General features: G+C 32.1%; 2 protein-coding genes across 2 annotated transcripts in view; one reads left to right on the forward strand and one right to left on the reverse strand.

Moving 5' to 3' along the window:
- Nucleotides 1–14,845, reverse strand: part of LOC108903292 — a 159,482-nt gene that overhangs the window by 138,567 nt on the left and 6,070 nt on the right. The gene's annotated exons all lie outside the window — the stretch shown is intronic.
- The window catches only part of LOC108903276 (neural cell adhesion molecule 2), a 280,494-nt gene that overhangs the window by 26,505 nt on the left and 239,144 nt on the right, over nucleotides 1–14,845 (forward strand). Inside the window, exon 3 of the mRNA XM_018705393.1 lies at nucleotides 5,050–5,195. Within this exon, the coding sequence (XP_018560909.1) occupies nucleotides 5,050–5,195 (146 nt within the window). The remainder of the gene's footprint in view (nucleotides 1–5,049; nucleotides 5,196–14,845) is intronic.

A 14,845-nucleotide genomic window follows, 5' to 3' on the forward strand; every position in this document is an offset into this window, starting at 1 on the left:
TGAATCTAACAAATAAAAAAAATAGGAATTTATCTTTTGTTGCGGCGCGGCGGGCGTTTTAATCATTTCCATTTTTCGATAAAACCTATATTAAACAGCTTGATGTGCTTCGTTACTTTTTATGCAATTTTATAAAACATAATTTAATAAATATGTACTGAAAATACCTGTGTGAAGAGAGAATTTAATTTTATTGTTAACATTTTTTATAACTCTTTTATTTTTGGTGATAATTCTGATAGAACAAACATTTGTATAAGAAAAAAAGTGGCCTTTTATTTTCCATTGTGCCGATTTTCAATGAAACCTCACATAAAAATATTTAAATGTAGGTCTTCGTGGCACACTCTGCATACTTCAGAGAAATCCTGAATGGCATAACGAACGTACCGCTCTCTAAATATATTTTATGTGCCCATCACTCACTGTTTTTTATTGCCCCAGTTTGTGACACTGACACTGATACGTTGCTATCATTGGCTGGGGGCATGCTGGGAGAATCTGTCGAAGTAATATTTTTGACAATAGAAAGCAATTTTGATACGAAGAAACTAGTTTAGATGACTTTTATGCATGAAGTCACTTTCAGTCATTCTGTAACCCTCTGTATTACTTTTACTAAACATTCTCAGACCGACATAAATTATAGAAGAAAATACTTAGTTATTTATGCAAATAACATTTTTTTTCTTCAGTCTACAAGATACATCTTTTAATATGTATTCCAGTAAAAGTAAATAATAATTCATGTTGTTTAATTGTCATCATCACGCAGCATAAAATAATAATATATAACGTAATAACACAACTATTGAAACTTCAGTTGTTCCTAGTACAAATAAGGATGAAAAGGATTTTACACGAGTCGCCATCTAGTATCTTAAAGCCTAAGTTTCAATAATTGTCTAATTATATTATACATAAGCAAGGATAATAGATATTTGTATATTAGATCGAAATGTTTATTCAAACAAAATGAATTAATTACGTGTACTTTAAAAATTCTACTTATATGGACACACCCATAACGTACCTACACGTAGTAGAAACAAAATAATTTTGGATTTAAAATGACAGCTGAAAAATCCTTTATTCACGGGTGCAGAGCTCAGCACTAAATTATGAAGTATATAGTAAAGTAAATAATTTTACAAACTTATCACATATAAATTTAGATTCAGTTTGTTTATAAAATAAAAACTGTGTAATAGCTGAAGAAAAAAGTAGTTTTATTTTCAATTTTAGGGAAACATTGCCAAAATTTGTTTGTAATAACAAAAATTAGAAAAATAAATATATTTATTTTATTTATTTTAAAGCTAAAAATTTAATCATAATTTTTATTTTGAACAAAAAATATAAAAACAAGGTGCCATTGAGTTGAAAATTAATTTGTGTCCATTTGCCAAAAATACTCCAATAAGTTATGGTTTACGAAGTCAAAAATATCTATTAAAACTAAAACTAAATCTATGCACAGATCAAGTAAATTTTAGTATTTACTAATTATTATAAAAAGTTACGGGAAAATTTTGTTTAATTTTATTAATTCCGTCACATTTTAGCAAAATATAAACAGAAGCTTGTTTCACAACTAAAGCATAGAGGTATTAGTATTCTTTTTGTGATATGACATTTGCCATCAATAATTAAAAAAAGATACTACATGTGTCAGAATTGATCTTATCAGGTACAAGTCGTTTTCTTATCGTAGGGGACTGAAATTGCGGAATTGATTTTATTACAGAAGGATGTCCACCTTTTCAAATATTTCAAACACCATTCCTTAGAGATATCCAGTATTTAGAGGGTCATATCTCAATACATACCGATCTTTTCATAGAGCAAATTGCATAGTAAAAATAATTAATTTTAATTGATCTTGAATACTCCGAAATACTCAATTGTCTATAACTGTAAAAATTGATATCTACCTATTGCATTTTAGCGACATACAACAAATGCACAATCATTATACAGAAAATAATATGACGATTTCTGTCAGCAACAAAGTGTTCCTAGGAGCTTCTAATAAAACTTCTTTAGAGTATTTTAATGTTTTTTTAACAATATGCGGACGAAATAAAAGCGAAATATGTGTACTGAGAAGATGGTCGCCGTTTGAGAAGGGCAAGGGGACAATTGTCACAGTTGTAATACTACATTAAAGACCCATTAGTAGACTCAGAGTTATTATCCTATACAATATATACAGGGATGGCTAGAAGTACGGAATAAAATTCATATATTTTGAATGAGTTAATTTTTTTTAAAACGCTGAAACACGTTAACTGATTTTGATTTTTTCCCATCTTTCGGTTATATAATAATTAATTTTTCTTCAACCCCCTAAGCCCCAGCTACCCCTACTTTTTTTCAAATGGAATAGATAATTTACAAAAATAAACTCAATGTCGCAAGTGCTGAAACTGTCCTCCATTCACTATTTGGCATTCTCCAAGACGATAGTCAAAGCTGTCCACAGCATTCTGAATGACTTCAGCTGGTAAATTATGCATCTCCACCTTAATCTTGTTCTTTAAATTCTCAATATTATCCGGTCTGTCCTGGTAAACTCTTTCTTTCAAATATCCCCAAAGAAAATAATCCAGGGGTGTTAAGTCAAGAGATCTTGGCGGCCATTCAACTGTACCCCGTCTACCAATCCAGCGATTTGGAAACATTTCATCTAAGTATCTTCGAACATCAATACCAAAATGTGGGGGAGTGCCATCTTGTTGGAACCAAATTCTTTCATTCGGTATATCTGGATCAATTTCATGAGGGAAAATCGTAGCTAGAGCAGATATCAGGTCAAATGTTAGGATATCCAGGTAGCGTGCGGCAGTAAGATTTTCTTCAAAAAAGAATGGGCCCAAAATTCTGTTGTTGATGATACCTGCCCATACATTAACTTTTTGTGGATGCTGCATATGCGATTCGCATGTCCAGTGTGGATTTTCCTGGGACCAAAAGCGATAGTTGTGCCTGTTAACCACTCCATTTAAATAAAACGTAGCTTCATTCGAAAAAAGTACGTCTCGTTGAAAACCATTATTGTCGTCACACCGTTTCATAATTTCCTCTCAAAATTATAATCGCCTATCATAATCGTCTTCCAAAAGCTCTTGGACAAGAATACCTAATAGGGGTGGTATTTCCCTTGTTTCAGAAACATTCGGATTGCAGTTCGAGAAGCATCGTGACTGCGGGCCAATGAAACAGTTGAAGTATGAAGATTTTCAACAAGTTCTAATGCAATGTCTAATTTCTTTTCTTCATTTAAAGCACGTGCCCGTCCAGTTTTGGGCAAAGTCTGTACTGTACCGTGTTCCTCAAATTTGTGAAATATTTTACTGTCACTTGCGAGATTTGGTTTTCGGGATATTTCGCATGACTTCTTATTTTGTCTCTACATCCAAGCAATATCAAGATTTTGATGCGTTGCCTTTCCGACAATACCATTGCGATTCAGTAAATAAATTGATTTTAACACAATAGTAACGTTTCGGACTCCAATTTACAACTAAAGCGAAAAATTAACCAGAAAGCCTGGCAAGTAAGTGGTGCCAAAAAAACGCAACATGAAAAATATATCTTTTTTGCGTTAGCAGCGATAGGTACAGTTTCAAATTCTTTATTTTATTCTGTGCAAATTCATGGAAGATAATTTTATTTCACTTGTTAAGTAGGTGCTTTATACAACCCTAAAAACCTTGCTATTGAAAAAATAAAACTTGTTTATTTGGTATGGCTGGATTCGGTTTTCTATAAGCTTTTCAACGAGCCCCCTCATGCCTTATGTTTCGATTTGAGAAAAAGTAGGGGTAGCTGGGGGTTAGGGGGTTGAAGAAAAATTAATTATTATATAACCGAAAGATGGGAAAAAATCAAAACCAGTTAACGTGTTTCAGCGTTTTAAAAAAAATTCATTCAAAAGATGAATTTTATTCCATACTTCTGGCCATCCCTGTATGTCATTTCGCATTAGTAAGTAGTGTATATTTTTCAAATATATTAAAGAAGTAAGGGTCAAAAATAAATTAATTTACTTTTAAATTTAAAAAGTTACTACATTTTCACATAGTGTTTAATGTTAATATCGAGTTTAATGTTTCCAAGGTACATACATGATAAAAAATAATAGATAGATGAAGTACTCTTCACGTTTATGAACATATTCGCTTTTTTTGCTATGACTTCTAGGAAAGTAGCACTTTTATTAGACAGGTTAATTGTTCTGTTAAAGTTTTCTGTTCCCGTTTTTGAATTAAATGTTCAAATAAAATGTCATGTAATAAATATAAAATGTACGTTTTGCTCTAATATCCGAGAGTAAATCGTACATTTTAGGTTGGTACTTAGTTTTCACTTGATGGACATATTTGTAGCAGGATATACTTTTTGTAGAAGTATAATTTTGTCCACAACAAAGTATTTTTTCTTCTAGGTACACTTGAAAGACACTACACTCAGAGAACAAAGAAAGACAGAAACAAAGATCAATGATTAATAGCTTCCAAGATTTAGTATGCCGAGATATATGTATTATGTATATAGTGTTTGTTAAATATTTCCTAGGAGGTAATTTATTTAACTGAATTAAAAATTTGAGTAAATTTGTTTTGCACGTTAGAATTTGACTGATTTCATTTGAGCAACGGACGTAGGAAGATCATTTTATTCATTCAAATCAAATTTTAACTCCAGAACTTTTGTTATTTTCTTTGTTTCTAGTGTACGTTCCATAAAATATATTTATATTGTCTAAATGTATTTATTTCCAATTTACTCATCGTTATGATATGATGATCTTTCATATACACTACCTTTTTGCTACTACTCTCTACTCGTAATATAAAGAAAGCTCACATAAATATTAATGAATGAATCAATAATAACGTATTTTATTTCAAGCTTTCCGTATTTAATTACACATATTTAACCGCGTTCTTATATTCGTCTTATTGTTATATAAAAACAAACACCGTTTATTTTCCCATTAGCCGAGAGATATACGTACAACTCAACACCCCTGTTCCGTTGCAGTAAAGCCGTTGACTGCCAGGATCCTGAAGACGGTAAGCCCCCTGGTCGCCGATAAGCGATACGAAGTGACCTGCGAATCCGCAGGATCCCGACCCGCCGCCATCATCACGTGGTACAAAGGCAAACGTCAGCTCAGGAGGACGAAGGTAAATGCCGTTTCCTTGGTTTCTTGTTGCTTTCGCGTTACGATAGGCTTATCATTGAGGCGAGTTGTCAACCCCAAACAGTTCAAATTGTGGTTGCAATACATAATACATGTAAGCATTCTTATTCTCAAAGAAATACAAAGAAGGATGAGTCTTAAAGAAAGCATATTTTGGTAAACGATTTTGATCGTTCAGATTTTAAAAATATAGTCAAAATTCAGGAATCTCTTTTCAAATTTATTTTGTTTAAAACTTCCATCCATGTTTTGAGACTTAAACTTCACTAGGTAATAAAATAAATTATTTTAAGCAAAATGTTTCATATGAACATGGTCCGTAGTGCGTTTTGTTTTTCATTTTGTAAGGATACAGCTCTTAATAATTTCCAGACCAATGATTTTCTGAAGTTTACACATTAATTATACATAAAATTATGTTTCTAAAAAAATGCTATAAGCTCATTTTAATATAAAAAAATCAGGACTCTAAAACAGCTCGTACTTTGTTCTAGTGAAGTTACCACTTTTATCTTCGACCATTTATTTACACAAAAACATTCTCCAGAAAAACATAGTTTCATCACAGACAAGATAGCTTCGCTCAGCTACCTACATTGTCTGTGATTTAATTGTCAATTCTCCATACAGAGTGTTTTTTCACAGAAAATGCTGTAAATTACATAGGTATTCGTATAAATCAAGCACAGTGTGCCCCCGAACCGCACTATTGTAAATTTTTTATTGTTGATTGTTGATTGCTGATACTGTAGTATAACAACCCCAGGTTCGATCGAAAAAAAAAATGGTAAACGTAGTTGTGGCCAAAAATATGTGATCGTCATGAGGAGTACCTACGTTGTATGCATCTATTTTTAATTGACCGAAAGGCGCTGGCTACTAACTTTAAAGAGGGGAAGTATGGTTTAATTTTATAAAAACAAAAGCAGAGTAAATACACCTAACTTTATTATTTACGTACTACAGTCTTGAAATTAAACATGAGACAAATAGAAAGAACAACAAAAACATTAACAATAATTTAACATAAAATGAGAGTGCCAGGCTCACCTAGATCTCCTGTGGGGAAAGAGCATGGCAGAGAAACCCACGATCGTTGCTCTAACTGCCCAAATATAAATGCAAAACAACCGCTAACAAAAGGCATAAATTAAGATCCTTTGCTAATGATAATTAAGACCTGACTTATTTAATGTGTCACTAAATGTCACCTCACTCGAATCAGACATACACACTTACAAGTAAAACTGAAGAGGTTTGGTGTTAGTTAGCCGGCAGGGCCGGAAGGTACTGGAGTCCCATACGGGAGGCAATCCAGCTATAGTTGAGATTTCGGAAGATCTGTTTTAGCAATTATTTTTTTGTATTTATATATTCTTTTTTTCAGATTCGTGCCTCACGAGCGAAAATGTTAGTGAATTCAACAAAGCCCTTATATGCGTCTTGACATAAAGTGAGCACAAGCAATGTTTTATTACTTGTTTTTCGAACAACGTAATCATGACAAAACAAGTTAAATGTGAAACAAAGGAGTTGTTATTGCAATATCAGGGCAGTCACGACAATATATACATATTTTAACATGTAATAAATAATCTTACGTTAGAAAAATATACGCCCCTGAGCGTAAGATAATGAAGGCTAAACATATACAGAATTTTTATCATGAAACATCTATAATCATCACAAGCATAAGCTTACATAGAACAATTAACAACAAAGTACTTAGAGAATAATTTCCTGCTAACTAATACCGGTTAAACACTTTTAATTTTTCACTATTTATATATTTTCACCGTGCACCGATCGTCTTACTTTTCACTCTCCACACTGCGCTGTTCTCACCTCAACTATATACTCTTCCTTCCAGAATTCCCCACCTAAGCGTTTGATTTTTACGCTTCCTTCTACCAACTGTCAATATTACGTTTTCATTATTATACAACACCCACGTAACAGGTGACGTTGAAGTTGATACGATAAGTATGGTTTTGCACAATACAAAATTTTGCTTATCTTGGGAAGCCATGGGCAGTAATCAAATATGTAATAAAATAAAACATAAAGGATGTCCAAAAAATTTCAAAATGTAAAATTTTACCTAAGCAAAATGTCTTTAATTTTTGTTTTCTTTAAAAACTGTATTTAACAAAGTTGTTCGAGAATTCAAGAAAGACTACATGTAAAATTCTAATAAAACCCACCACCTTATCAAGACTTCGATAATAAACCTCATTTTTTCCAGTTTCATTATCCGGTAAGTTTTTTAACATGATGTGCCACTTAACTCCTCGTGACATTTAACAATCTTGAAGGGGTTCCCACCTCGTTTAGAGGAATGACCCTACATCCTTGAATTTATGATCAAAAGGATGTCCCCCTTGAAAGCAAAATCGACCTATTTCGGGGTTTTCCGGAAAAACCTGTTGCATTGAAAATATTTCGGGTAGACTGTTTTAATTGGGTTTTACGACAGAAAAAAGCATTTAATTTCTAGTAGAAATAAATAAAATATATTTGTACAATGTTTGAAACCGGGCCAAAAACACCGATTAAAGGAAAAAATAATCTTAATTGGTTTATAGATAATCATTAGCAGAGATAATTCAACAGATTCAACAATATACATATTTTATTCAGTATTGTCACGAAGACCAAGAGCAAAAGTAAGAAAAATTATGGTTTTTTTGAGGATATTATTTAAAAAATCAGCATTAACTCTCAGAATTAATAGCTCTAAAGGATTAATTTATTAAATCCAAAGAAGAGAAGCCTGTAAGTTAATGGACGTAAGGGATGTCCTTACTAAGAGAACACCCTGTATACCTATATTATATATGTCCATATTGTATTAATTAAAGTATTTAGTTTGACTTGAAAGTAAATTGAGTTATTTTTATTTTAATTCGGTCTATATATGACACGAATATTTTTAAACATACATATTCCTGACAGTCTTCAATAATACGCATATGTATGGAATAATACATATTAATTTGAATAAAATATCATATTCAGTTCAAATTGCTAAATATAAATAATTCAAAGGCTGTAAGTGTTCAGAACTCAGACATTTTTAAAGTATTCCCATCTTTCTTCTGCTCCATATCTTGTGTGCCTCTCTCGGTTTCCTCAATTTCTTTCATTTCTATGCTTTTTAAAATAAAACCGGCGCGGCGCGGTGGTCCCAGAAATACCCATCCGCAATTTAAAAAACTCCCTGTCATCTCCGTTGAGCAGCTATATAATTCTTTCAATTAACTCATTTTGCTCTTATTTTCGTTAACTTGTTTCAGTTTTTACTGTCGTAGTGTTTTTCTAAAGTCCTTGTAACTGAAATTACTACGTCGTAATGAATGAAGAATTAACCGAGTTGTGTTTGTGCAGAGTGGATTTTCATTTTTATTTCAACGCAGAACCACTTCCACCAGATATGTAAAGTATATAGGTACTTATTTCTAGAATTTGTTAATGTACAGGGTGTTAATTAAGTACGTGTAGGAACTGTAAGGAAGACATTTTTTGTTGTCCTCATAAACATGAGTGCGCAATGGCTCTGTTACAGTGTGTTAAAATTTGAAAAAAAAAATATTTTCTGAATAGTAAGAGGTACTTAATTAAAACTTGGACTGCTCTAATAGAATTTTGAAGACTGAATGTTGCAAGTATTAAATTATTTTTTATTCTACTGTGACTATAAAATCTGATTCAAATTTTACATGAGAAAATAAATAGCACACCACTGACTTTTTAAATTTAGGTCTTGGGCGCTTAAGGCAGGTAAAATTCACAAAATTAAGTGCTGGAAATTACCCCTTTTGACTTCACAGCAACCATTTCTTTACCTCATCATCGAATTACGGACTCTCTAGAAAGTACCTGGTGTATTCTTGATTATTGCACATGAATCAACTATTTTGTTCCGTAGGTCTTCTTCATTCCAAAAAGGAATTTTGTACACTAATAATTTATGGTGTCCAAAAAAAACGAAAAGAAATCAAGGAGGCAATGGCAAGATCGAGGAGGCAATGGTTGTGGGTTTTCTCTTCCTGATTACCATAATTTTGATCCAAACTAGAGTAGACTGAATTGGTAGAGCACTGTCATGATGTACCACATACGATTTCTTTCTCCTATCTTTGTCTAAAGATTCAAGTAGAATGTACTCTAAAAACCATTAAAGGCTAATTGGAAGGAAATAAGGCTCTATGAGGCGATCACTAGCAATTTTAACCCAAGTATTGACAAGAAACTTTTCAGGGAGATGAGTTTCGACAAAAAGAAGCTTCATCCGTTAACAAGACCTGAGGCACACTCAGCTTACACATATTGCATGTGATATAGATCTAGCAGTTGTTCTCTTAAAATTTGCCAAATTATTACATGAGTAATGTTCAAATCCTGAGTTATTTCATAGTTTCAGTAGGTGTAATGGTTTCTGTGTGTTCCCAATTTCGCTTAGGACATCTTCCTCAATTTGAGCTGTTCTTCCTGTGACGACTATAGACCTCTTGAAACTGTTTGTTACAAAAGTTCTCAAGTGAGGCACCGTTGAGGAAATCTTTCAGATATGTCCTTGAGCCATAAGCTGTTCCATAACAGATGCATAATCTTTCTTTTCCCTATTAGTAAATTGAACCGTTTAACGGAAAATAAACCATAAAAAAAGAGTTACAAATTATTACTTACAATAATAAATTGGCATGTGTCGTTTTGTTTGTCAATTATTGCAACTGTTTTTTTTTTAATATAAAAGGGAATGATTTTTTAACGAAATAGTATTATGTAAATCTTGTCGACGAAAACTGTTCGTCGACATGTTTAGTGTATTTTTACTTGCCTTAACAGCCCAGCAAATGTTAAAAATATTAGTCAGATGCTATTTTTTCTTGAAAAATCCAAAAACATCTACTGGATGTATGGGTCAAGTGGTAATTAAGTAGCTCTTACAATTCAGAAGATACACAAGAAAATCTTTATTTCTTATTTTTTTTTTTAATAAACCCGTTTATATGTTTATGTGAATGTTTTGTCTTAAAGTCAATAAAAGATTAATTCCTTCAAGTGTATGCAGATACTTAACTAACACTCTTTATAATTTTTAATTATGATACATGGGAAATTGTAAATTAAATTGGTAATTAATTTGAACATTAACTTAATTATAGGTGCAATGTTTTCAGGCGGTGGATATAGGGAAAAATATAAAAAAATTGTCGGTTATAGTGTAGCTGAGACTTAAATTATTTCAGTTCTAATAGCTGTTTTACATTGACAATTTATTCATCAATAAATTGATGAAGTTCTTCATCAATAAATTCACGAATTTATTGGTAAACAGTGGGGTTTTACACTGCTACAGAGTTTGTCAAGTTTTTTGACGTATGAATCAGTTCTACCAATGTGTCAAAGAAGCAAATAAATTTCAAAAATGTCACCTTTCCACTCATAATTGTAGTAATACAACAGCGGTAACGTTCTGACACATGTTATATAAATATTAGTTTTTGTAAATAACAAATCAGTAAAAACAATGCAAAACTCGCACGACGCCACACGATTATTTACATATTCCAATAACATAACCTCATTACTGATCTGAGGCTGGAAATCTGTTGGGTTGGTACTTCCGAACTTNAATTACATTCCATAAACATCTAGTGTCATTTTGATTATCGTATATTTTACTTTTATAGTAATCATATTTGGCTTTTTTTATTAAAAGAGTTAATCTGTTCCTGAATATTTTATATTCTATTTTTTTTCGAACATCATTTGAATTATTTTGTAGGTCTCTAAACATGGTATTCTTTTTATGAACAGATTTTACTAATTTATTCGTAATCCAAGGTGATAGTTTTGTATTTTTTCTTCTTATTTTAATTGTTGTCGTGGCCTGCTCAATTACTTTAGATAAAACATTAATAAATTTATTTATTGCGGAATCTGCATCAGTTTCAGTATAAATAGAATCCCAAGAGACCTTATGGATTATATTTAGTAACTTATCATTATTAATTTTCTCAATATAAATTGGATTTTTTTGGTTTGTTCAGAAGACCCCATTATAATTTGTAACACTGTCGTAAAATGATCAGTAGTATTTGTTTGTATGACTATAGGCATTAGTAGGTCATAGTTGTTTAATTTTGATTTAATAAATATGTGGTCAAGACAGGATGTTGTGTTTCCCTGTATTCTTGTATAATTATCGATTGCCGAAATAAATCCGAATTCATGTAAAGTATTTAGATATTCTATACTGTAATTGTTTTTGTCAAGAATATCAATGTTTATGTCTCCAATAAAAATACTATAATCCGATAGACCATGTTGATTATTTTGCAGATGGGTTTGTAAATTCATAATAAAGGTGTTTATATCCGTAGCCGGAGGTCGATACAAGGCAGTAATAGTTACAAGCTCTCTAGAGTGTAGCTTAAGATTTACAACAACCATATTTAAATCATCAACAGGTATAATAGAATAAGAATAGTCGACGTTTTCTTTAATATATACTACAACACCATCGTTTTGATTTATTTTTCCGTTATTATATATCAAGCAATAGCCTTCAATATTGTATAAATCTATGTAATTAATTTGCCATGTTTCGGTCAATACTATACAATCAATGTCACTATCCAAATTAGACAAAAAAATCATGAATTCATCCAAATTCTTATTTATGCTCCTTATATTATTGTGCAGAATTTTGAAGTTATTTACATTTTTATTTATTGCGAGTATGGATCTACATTCAGAACAATCCAACAAAGTATAAGTTTCTATCTCTTTTATTTCAAAATCTCTAATATATTGATCCATAGAGGTTTAAGTTTAAACATGGATATAATAAACAAACAGAATAGATATAGGTACTTAAAAACAAATTACATAGATAATAGATAAAGGATAGGAGATATAGATAAAAAAAAAATATTATTTGTTTACAGAATTTGATCTTAAATTTTTATTACGGAGTTTTACTACCTGAGATGATATCTGAGTTTCCGATCTCTTTCTATTCTTTGGTGTTGCAATTCTTGTTAATTCATCAGTTATCGTTGGGAATTCCCGAAAAGAAGTGGTAGGTTCTGAAACTTTTTCTTCTACTGATGCAAATTTATCTTTTCTGTGTTGAGCTATTTGACTAGGAGTAGCAGGGGCACTTTGAGATTTTTCTTCTATTAAAATTTCTTCTTGGTTATCTTGTTCTATAAGTTGCTCTGCAGTGTAAATCTCGCCATTTACATGCAGTTTATTGTGTTTTATAAAACAATTATTGTCACTAGATTGCTTCGCAACTGCTAGGTGTTTCCTTAGTACTTTATTCTGTTCACGTTGCAGAGGTGTAAGATCGTTTGCAATATATATGNTCTAATTCGTCAAGAACTTGATGAATAAATTGATGAAGTTATTTGACAGCTGATTTGGTGCATTACACTTGTCCAATTTCTTGATGAAGCGACTTCATCAATTAATTGATCAATAAATTGTCAATGAAAAACAGCTTTTAATAATTTTCGGTAATATCTTTAAATTATTATATATTTTTTTAATAGAACCAGTGAATCGTTCAATTCGCAATTAAGTTTGTAATTCAATTAGGTACATGGATACACTTTCTTTTATCTATTTCTTAGAGGTAAATACCTATAGCGTTACCAAGTTATACACATTTTGTTATAGAAAATAGATTATACAGGACGTATCAGGAATAAAATGTCAAACTTTTTGAGAATTACTGCCGCTTGGAGGGGGTTGCAATAAGCATCCCCTGAGTTATTTTTTGTTACAACTTATTTGTTTGACAAAAATTGAATATTTAAAAATAAGTATCAGATAGCCTGGTTTATTTTAAAACTGTTGCCTCTCTCACTCTTTTGCTTTAAAACTAACCGTTTATTAACAAAAAATTAAATTAATTATCTTTCGCATTACAACTCGCACGATTGCAACTAAGATATACTTAAGTAGGCGGCTGTCAATAGATAAATCTTTTGTGACATTTGCGAGTGCTTATTTGGATCTACCACTCAATAATTTATTTTAATTTTTTACAATAACTTAGGAAGAGTTATGGCCAATAATTTTACTAATGATGAATATGTTGACATACTGCAAATATTTTTTGAATGTCGGAAAAACTGCCGCAGCAAGAAGAGTGTACCACGAGGAGTATCCAAATCTATTGACAGAAATTAGCAGCTATTCCGTATTTTTTTTTAAACTTTGAGAGGCTGTATCTCCTCAGGATTGAACATTTTTCTAAGGTCATTTTTATGCAAAGCGGGTTCTTTTCCATTTTCAGTCAGATTCACCGGTACCGGTGCTACTTCTTTTGAAAACACCCTGTACTTTGAAAATGGTATATTGAATATGAAGACAGTTTATTATTACTGCACATTATTAAAGTATCTCTTACAACTATAATCTAAATCATTCAACAACCTTTCTTTACAGCCATATACAGCGTGGTAAAAAAGTTCTGCATAAAATTCATATTTTTGTTAAACAATTTTTTTTCGAAAAATGTGAGACCCGTCGATTTTTATTTGATTCAGGACACCTTGTTATGTGGAAATTTTTTTTTTTTTCAATAATCCACTTACGGCAACGATGACATAATTTTTTTTTAAATGACAACGCATATTTTTTTTTCGTTCGAAATTGATGACAGTGATAATTATCTAAACAACGGTGTGAAAATTTCGATGTCTTACATAACAATTTTTTTTAGAAAAATGCACCTTAATTTCTTATAAGTGATAACTGTCTACTTACACTATTAATGGCTCCGAAAAGGACAAAGTTGACAAAATTACATTTCAAACGAATAAAGAGTAGATGATGAAACTAGATTGAATATCCTAGTGGAGCTCCAGGACAACCCTCATTCTAGTACAAGGTAGATTGCATTGAACAATGATATTTCACATGTAACTGTGGTGAACTTTCTCAAAAAAGAGACCCCTATAAGGGTCACTTGATACATACATTGACTGAGGACGACCCAGACCGCCTTTTGTGAAGCTTTAATGCATCGATGTAACGGAGACCCCGACTTCCTCAAGAACATAATTTTTTCTGACGAGGCTACTTTTTATCTTAATGGATCGGTGCATCGACATAACTGCCGGTATTGGTCTCAGGAAAACCTTCACTGGGCGCAAGAAGTAGATCATCAGCACCCCCAAAAGGTAAACGTTTGGGCGGGAATAATAGTGCGTCGTATTTTAGGCCCGTATTTTTTTCGAGGAAAATTTAACTGCTGCTCGCTATTTGGATTTCCTACGGTTCGATTTGGTCCCAAGCTTAGCAGAGTTATTCCCGAACAACGAGGATCCTGATATTCCTGAGGAAAGAATTTGGTTTCAGCAGGATGGTGCACCGCCCCATTATGGAGTGCAAGTACGGGAGTACTTGAATAACACGTTTACTGGCCGGTGGATCGGGCGACGCGGAACAATCGAGTGGCCTCCGCGTTCGCCTGATTTAACACCTCTAGACTTTTTTTGTGGGGCTATTTGAAATCGCGTGTGTACACAAACAGACCAGGTGATTTGGAAGAACTTAAAAACCGTATTCGTTTTGAAATAAATCAAATCGACCCGGGAATGCTTGAACGAA

The sequence above is a fragment of the Anoplophora glabripennis genome, unplaced genomic scaffold (genome assembly GCF_000390285.2).
Source record: "Anoplophora glabripennis isolate ALB-LARVAE unplaced genomic scaffold, Agla_2.0 scaffold92, whole genome shotgun sequence".
Taxonomy (NCBI): domain Eukaryota; kingdom Metazoa; phylum Arthropoda; class Insecta; order Coleoptera; family Cerambycidae; genus Anoplophora; species Anoplophora glabripennis.